Source organism: Poromitra crassiceps, assembly GCF_964638095.1.
Source record: "Poromitra crassiceps genome assembly, chromosome: 3".
Classification (NCBI taxonomy): Eukaryota; Metazoa; Chordata; class Actinopteri; order Beryciformes; family Melamphaidae; genus Poromitra; species Poromitra crassiceps.
This window is the reverse complement of record NC_139625.1, coordinates 51,935,227-51,943,511: the sequence shown is the minus strand read 5'-3', so window position 1 is coordinate 51,943,511 and position 8,285 is coordinate 51,935,227. Positions and strand designations below refer to the sequence as shown.

The 8,285-nt window shown below is 41.5% G+C and overlaps 1 protein-coding gene across 1 annotated transcript; it reads right to left on the bottom strand.

The window, feature by feature from the left end:
- Window positions 1–246: 246 nt before the first annotated feature.
- Window positions 247–8,193, bottom strand: LOC310773877 (obg-like ATPase 1). Its single transcript, XM_083633870.1, has 11 exons — window positions 8,126–8,193; window positions 7,512–7,609; window positions 7,247–7,390; window positions 7,019–7,146; window positions 6,262–6,437; window positions 5,502–5,582; window positions 5,142–5,239; window positions 4,696–4,836; window positions 1,795–1,891; window positions 1,381–1,503; window positions 247–1,254 (listed from the first exon to the last, which is right to left on the bottom strand). The coding sequence occupies exons 2-11, from the start codon at window positions 7,607–7,609 to the stop codon at window positions 1,147–1,149; spliced, it is 1,194 nt and encodes a 397-aa protein (XP_083489996.1). The 5' UTR covers window positions 8,126–8,193; the 3' UTR covers window positions 247–1,146.
- Between the last annotated feature and the right edge of the window lie 92 nt (window positions 8,194–8,285).

The window sequence follows — 8,285 nt, the reverse complement described above, 5'->3', positions numbered from 1 at the left end:
TTTTTCATCCAGTTGCGTTTCTTTGCGGTTAGTTAGAACTGTGACGAGTGACAGTGTTTTTATGCTCAGTCAAAAGCTTCACAATTTGCCACCATCTGAATGTTTTCATATCTATACACAAAATACAATTTTCACATCTGCACATTACTCCATCCCCTAAAGTCTAACTTTTTGCTTTACGCCAGTTCCTATGACACAAGAAAAACATAATTAAGACACACACAAAGCCTCCATCATATAGGTTTGTCTCCTTTTATTCAATGTGGACATATCAGTGAAAGCGCTGTACATGCATTTCCAAAAGAATGATTTTATTAGATCCTGGCTCACTTACAGTAAAATTGTTAAAGTTTATCCTGTGTACCTTATTCCCATAAACTCAGCGTAGTTCACTAAGTGGGCAGGATTGCTTTCTAAGTCCTCAATTTGGCAAAATGTTTGGTGTGGAAGGGGGTCAGCAAATATATATAGCAAGAAAACCTGGAGCAAACCCTGGAGGCAAGAGGGAAGGTGAAAGAAGATGTATTTCAAGCTCTACAGTCCCAGCAAGATGAGCCACAGGGCGATACTGCAGCTCTGTTGGTTCACAATGAAGCATCGTCTGGTATGCAGGGTGTAGTTGCAAGATCATGATATACAGTGAAGGGAAGTCAGTTTCTCTACCAAGCCACAAAATAAGTCAATAGAAGCTTTGCATAAATCAAATCAAGATTCTTCATTCAAGGGTTTCTGATCAGGCAAGGCCACAGACGCCTGCTTCACTTGATCTAAAATGCTCAGAACTCAGCACAGTCCGAGTCTTGAGTGTAAACACTGTGATGGCTCGCATTCTCTCTGTCTTTATTTTACATAATTGGGGCAAAATTTGCTCAAAATATTACAGATCGGAATGTATGGTGTGCCTCTATAGAATGTTCTTCTATATTCCTCCTGTTACATCTCTCATCTGTGGTTCATTGGACATTTCAACTAAACAGAAAACTCACTCCTGGTCCAGACCGGGGAGACCGATCAACCTCTGAAACCAGGGAGATTTTGTTCCCATGAATTCAGAGAGAAGTGCGAAAACCAAATGGACACTGTAAGCTCTCAAGTGCCGGAATAGACTGTATTCTGAGCTCTCCCTCTGTTGACTGTCTGGTCTTCTTATTTCTTCTTGGGTGCGGGTGCATTGGGTGTGTTGAATTTGAAAAAGATAATGTCCCCATCCTCCACGGTGTGGTTCCTGCCCTGTTGCCTGTATTTCCCGGCAGACTGTGAAAGAGGGAGTGAAATCAAAAGGCAAAAAACAGTATTAAACCATGTTTCCCAGAATATGACCTTGTAGTAATCGACAGAGACTCAGATATATTAGTCAGTATGATTAAAATTCAAACAAACCTTGACAGCATTTTCACTGCCCTCCTCTTTGAAGTCGCTGAACTTCATCACCTCAGCCATGATGAAGCCTTTTTCAAAGTCGGTGTGGATCTTCCCTGCAGCTTGGGGAGCCTTGGTGCCTTTCTGTTGCAGCACAGCAGAACACAAAGTGACAATTCAAAACACATAGCCAATATATTAACACTGACTAATTTTATTATAACATTGTGTGTGTGTGTGTGTGTGTGTGTGTGTGTGTGTGTGTGTGTGTGTGTGTGTATACAATATTTACACACTGAATCTTCTATATGTTCTTTTGAAACACCTCCTCAAATAATTCACACAAATATATATTGGGACTTTATAATGGACAGGGTGTGATGATAGGGTGGTAATCATGAAGGATACAGAGTTATTTATGATCACATCACTTACCCTGATGGTCCATGCTCGCACCTCATCTGGTCCCGCTGTGAAGAAGTATTCCAGCTGTAGCGCTGCATAGCCTGACTTGATGATTTTGGTCATTGAACTAACAACAGGCAGACACAGATGCACACATACTGTAGTGAGTGAGATGTGTGTTGGGGCAGTTCAAGCAAGTCCTGCATGCATAAAAACTAATGTCTGTAGAGGGTGGATTGACTGGGTTATGGCCAAATCTGGAATTGTTTGGTTATTTTAGCGAAATTATTTGGGAATTTAATTTGTTGATGGAAAATAAGATTTGTGAAACCTTTAAGAACTCATTATAACTGGGCAGTGCAAGATTTACAGTTTAAAAGTGGATTGAAATGATTTTTTTTTTATTTGTCACATAATATTACTGCTTGTATAAAGTTCTATTAATCAATAAAAAAATGTCTTTAATCCCATCCCATGCTTTGATTTCTGTCAATTTCTGTTTGTAAGGATTAGGTATTGAGCCTTAAAGCAGCTACGAGCAACTTTTTCGATTGTTATTAAACAGTATAATTACAATATTGATGCATCACATCTTACCTATAATAGAAGCTGAGACCAAAGCCGTGTGTATCTGAGATTGCTCCCTTAGGTGATTATTAGTCTGTGTCTGTCTAAACTCGCGTCAACAGGGGGCTCTCTCTCTCTCTCTCCTTACCGCCGGCCCGGCTACCCGGAAGTGAAACGCGGAAGTGAAACCCGGAAGTGAAACGCAGCTGCCTGCCTCGCCGTTTGCGCTGCCTAGCAACATAACATAAACAATGTGAACGCCACGCATACTCTCGCGAACATCTTTCGTTATATTCTAACAAGTTTTTTGGAAGTTATTTTGTGGTTATGGCCGAAGTGGCTGCTGCAAACCGTTTCATTTCACTTCCTGATCTTCCCTGGCCACAGACAGCCTACACTGGCCGATTCACTCGGGGCTCAAGCGAGACTACTCTGCGTTGGTCTCGTCGACTATTAGAGGTAAGATGTGATGCATTGATATTAAATTTATACTGTTTAATAACAATCGAAAAAGTTGCTCGTAGCTGCTTTAAGAGAACAGTGAATGCTTATAAGTTGAGCAATATGTACCATTCTGTCTTTAGTATGTCTTGTACTGTCCCATTATACTAGAGGTGAAGATTTATTATGAATTTAATATACCGTAAAACTTCAAATAAGAGCTCAGGCGTTTATTATGCTAAATTGACTCAGACCCCAGGCGGTTAAAGGAGACCAGGCGGCTATTGGAGCCAGGCGGTTATTTCTTTATTGCACGAAATTGACCCAGGCGATTTTTTCTTTTTGCACAGAATTCGTGCTCAGCAAAAACGGAAAGTATCAAATTGCTTATTTAAACCAGTGAGATAGTACTTAGTACACACAAGAGGGTAGGCAGTTTAAACCAGTGAGATAGTACTTAGTACACCACAAGAGGCTAGATACAGGCAGTTTAAACCAGTGAGATAGTAGTACTTAGTACACACAAGAGGTAGTTTTGAACATGCCTAGTATTGTACAACGGACTGGAATGAACGGAAACAACTGATAGCCATAGCCTTCATCATCATCATCATCATCCAACTACGTTATGGTATCAGTTCATTGCTCTCCTCTTCTCCCTCTGCCAAACAGCCATACCATATTTTAAACAAGTAACATTAGCCTACCACTCACACATTCAGTTGTTTGTGTTTGTGTGGAAAGAAGTCATAGATAGCAACTAGGGATGTTCATTTTTTTTAACAAAATGAATGCCTATGGCAGAAAATACGAAAGACAACGTGTTCTCCTCAATGAACTCTTTATTTCAATGTGTCTCCTCTCCAACACTGCTGTCCCCGGCGCATGCCGGTGTGAATTCCCCATGTTTAAAACAGTTTTGTTGGCACAAAGGCCCGTGCCCAGCCAGAAAACTAGAGACTATATGAAGCTCCACCTCACGTTAGTCGGCTGTGCAATGGAGTGGGGCGAGGAGGAACGAATTCCACCCAAACTTAGTCCATTTTTTTTTTTTTTTTTTTTAATAACAAAATCGATCCAAATGCCACAGGATCGATTCCAATCCTTAACGATCAATTATCGATTTTCGATAATTGATGAACATCCCTAATAGCAACGTTAGTAACGTAGCTACCAAGCTAACGGTAACCAAACAGCACTGCAGCACTAGACAAAACAAGCAGACTTACCAAATAGGTAGACGCCAAGTTTCCAATACATGTCCAGTATAATGGGTTTAATCCATACTGCATTTATGATCGCTGTTCCGCTGAGAGGAATGCACTTTTACAAGGCACAACTTAACATTACGTTAGCGTAAGTTGCCCACCGCTCCTGGTTAGACAGCGTCTCCAGCACGTTGCCTACAGGAATCCGTAGCATTAAAAACATGTCGGTTACGGCATGTATAAATAAAATATAAAACTGTCTGACACTGGGAGAGACTTCCGCCACTTCCTCCAAAACGTCGTCATTACCGTAAGTGACTGAATTCAGTCAACACAAAAACATACCGTAATGGGAAAAAAACATATTTATTCTAATAACCGCCCCGGCGGTTAAGGGAGGCCGGCGCTTATTATGCTAAATTGATTCAGACCCCCTGCGGTTATTGGAGACCGGGCGGCTATTGGGGACTCGGCTCCTATTGGAAGTTTTACGGTAATATAATATTAATCAGTCTGTACTGTGACACTGTAAGATGTTGATAGGTCTTTGCAACAATATGCCCAAGAGGAACTGTTGTACATGCATTGTCCTCAGCATTTAAATTGATTCTAAATGTGAGTCAAGTGATTCTTATTAGATTTTACTACATATGTGTGTGTGTGTGTGTGTGTGTGTGTGTGTGTGTGTGTGTGTGTGTGTGTGTGTGTTTCTCACCTCTGTGTCTTCTGTTCCTCACAGTACTTATTGCTCTCCTCCTCAGACATGTCCTGCAGTTTAGACTCCAGTGCTCCACTCAGGGGGATGACCAGAGCACCTGGGTCATGGGCGTCTACCCACTCCTTGATCTTTGCCAACCTACAGAGAACAGACATACATCAACATTTATTTTGCATTTAATCCCCCACAATATTTGTTTGAATTATTACCTCAGATTTATTGTCGTTAGTGCTGTTATTCATTTACTTTCTTGTAGATGTTCAGATGTAGGTTTGTTTGCATACGTGTTATATTTTGCATTTACTTTGTGTATGTACATTTATGTGTGTATTGCTTTGTATGTATGTAATATACATGTATGCACGTTTGCATAAATTAAAAACCATGGTCCACGCACACTTGTAGCAGACACACAGGTTAGGTGTAGGTAAAAGCAAACATACCACTTGTTCTTTTTTCTGATGTAATCTTTCTCTGAGAGATTCACCAGGTAGATCATGGGCTTGGACGTCAAGAACAGGTATTTGTTCAACACCTCAATCTGCAGAACCAATTTAAAAGGCACAAATCATGGAAAATATGCAGTGAATTTCTCAGGTATAACTCCACCACTTCATAGGTCCTGCCAAATGATCACAGCTAGTAACCCAAGCTAGTAACCCAAGCTAGTAACCCAATAGGAAAGCAAGCAGTGGAAAATGGCACAGGCCATGAACCAATCATAAACCCAACACAGAGAAAACACAGCTGCAGTCCACACTGATCCACACAGCTCATGTACACTTACAGACTGACAATCATACCTCTTTCTCGTTCCAGTCATGGCAAAATCGGATGTGTTTCTTCTCCTCCACCACCCAGTTCTTTACCTTCATCATGATATCCTGAAGCAAGAAGAAGCTTATAAATGGTTTATAGGCCGATACTCTCCAGTATGATCTGTATCGAATGCCATTTTTTGGGCTCCGGATATTTGGCAGTAATCAAAGCCAAATATCCGAAGATTCTGATGGCCGACGGGGTGGGCGGGGGTGGGGGTGCTTGCTGTTTCAGGAAAACTGATGTTGAAGGAATAATAAAGAAATATCCTAAACAAATACATTGAATTTTTTTTTGCAACGGCCAACGGCCAAATGAGTTGTATATTTAGTAGAGAGGGAGTTCCACCGCGCTTCAGCTGGGTAGGCAAGTCCGGTGTGTCACAGGAGCACGACAGCAGCAATTAAGGAAGGATTCACTGGAGCAGCTCCAACAGTTCAATGCCTTCTTAATAGGTGCAGAGTACAAGACTAATATTTCCATATTACATCTTGACCAAGAAGATGTAATATGGAAACGTCCTGGCAAAGAAATACATTTAAAATCTGAATACCAAATTTGGAAACCGAATACCTATCCAACGAACGTATATCTGAATATAGCCCCACTGCAGTGCTTTGAAGGATATTTGTGACACAAATGGGATACAATGTACACCAAAGTAGAGATACACACACACACACACACACACACACACACACACACACACACACACACACACATACACACACACACTTAACTTACATATTCAGGTTTGAGTTTCTTGTCACTTCCCCGGACGGCAGTCTTCTCCAGTTTGTCAATGATAGGAGCCATCATCTCCTCATCCTTCAGTCTCAGCTCCTCATGGATGATCTCCATGTCCCTCACTGGGTCAATATTACCCTCCACATGGATAATGTCGTCATCATCGAATGCACCTACAACAAACACAGGTAGTGTATCCAGTCTGGTACAAATACTCACTTGTTGAGGTCTGAGGGCCTTTGACTGGTGTTAAAGGAGAATGTGACCCATTTTAAGAACATATGTTAATGCTGGGCCCCAGGACAGTTCAGTCAATCATCAACATGCGCCGCTCATTCCTAAAACTAGAAACTGGAGAATTACCCTATGAATTTATTAGATTAAATAAATAAATATAAAGCAGATTTTGTTGACACCAATTTTTGTGTTTAGTTTGTTGCATATTATAAAAAACAAACAAATTATGTGTAGGTGAGGTGACAATCATTGACAGTTCCTTTTAAGTACTTTATTTGTGCGAGTTCTTGCACCCAATGATAGAATACAATTTCTACTTTAATGCAGTCTCTGATTTCTTGATTTTGGAGAGTTTTGGAAGTTCTCAGACAATTTTTTTTAAATGGGTGGCATTCCCCTTTAAGCAATGTGGTAACAGCTCTAACAGACCCTAACACCTGTCCATTCTACTCAGTTTTGTGCTGCCACACATTGAGGTTGAGGGTCTGTGGTGCAGCTGACTGACTCAGCAACTTACGGGTCATGTGGTAGAGACTGTCGCAGGCACTGATGTGGGAGAGGAAGGCATTCCCAAGTCCCTGTCCTGCGTGAGCACCCTTCACTAGGCCTGCAATGTCCACTACATTGAGAAAGGCTGGAACCTTACTGTGGAGACAAGACAAGCAGACACACAGATAACAGCTATTGGCCCAGGTACGTCCACCAACCAGAATACAAAATAGCAACACACTGACATGACACAGACCTGACTGGTTTGTGGAACTGGCAGAGAAAATCATAGCGCTCATCAGGAATGGGCACCCTGCTCTCATTTGGGTCGATTGTGCAGAATGGGAAGTTCTCTGCGGCAGCTTGGCTTTTGGTGAGCACATTGAAGAAGGTGGATTTTCTGTGGCGAAGAAAGTCGGGAAAGTGTCAACAGTGCCCTAATGAGTCTTGAATGACAATAATGGTGCTAAAAAATATAATTAGTTACTTCACTCCAATAACTGACAGGTTATTGTACGTACCCAACATTAGGTAATCCCACAATTCCTATTTTCAGAGCAGTTCCAAATCGTCCAATTAATGGAGCCTGTTTTGGGGCTTCTGCCTTCTTTGGAGGCATCTGCAAGAGTTAAAGCAAGATGGCTGAGTGAATACATGGCACTCATTTCAAAATACAAAAGTGTGACCGTCACCAGTAAGTGGGTGCCAGGTCACAGGGGAAAGCAAAGAAAACTAGGGATCAGTCTATAGCCACATCCAGTCCTGGGTTAGATTTGGATTACCAAAGGTACACAGCAAGTCCCCAAATATTGCTACCACACAGAAGCATGCAACCAGATAAAAACCTGACATCTTTGACAGTTTGGCTCAGCTGTTCCTATAGTATAGGCTACTGTATGTTTACGTCAGTCCTGGTCTAAGCAGGCTGGTCTGGATATAATAGCCAGCTTGATTAGAGGCAGCTCCATTCATATGCATTACACAGCATGCTACCTAGCCACTAGTAGCTAACTAGTACCACTCCTACTGGCTTCCCATATTCCAACTAAGCAGACACGAGTAATATTGTCTACATTTTCCACTAATTAAAAACGTCCCAAAAGCTATTTAACTGCATAAATAGCAGTATTATTACCTTTATAGCTGTTATTTGCCTATGGTGTACGTGGTATACACTGCTGATAAAAGCACACACACCGGCCGTTCCAGTGGAAAGGCAAGGCAGAGAGCATACCGGAAGTATTTTGACGTGAGAGGACTCTGATTGGTCGAAGACGAAACTATCCAAAATTACA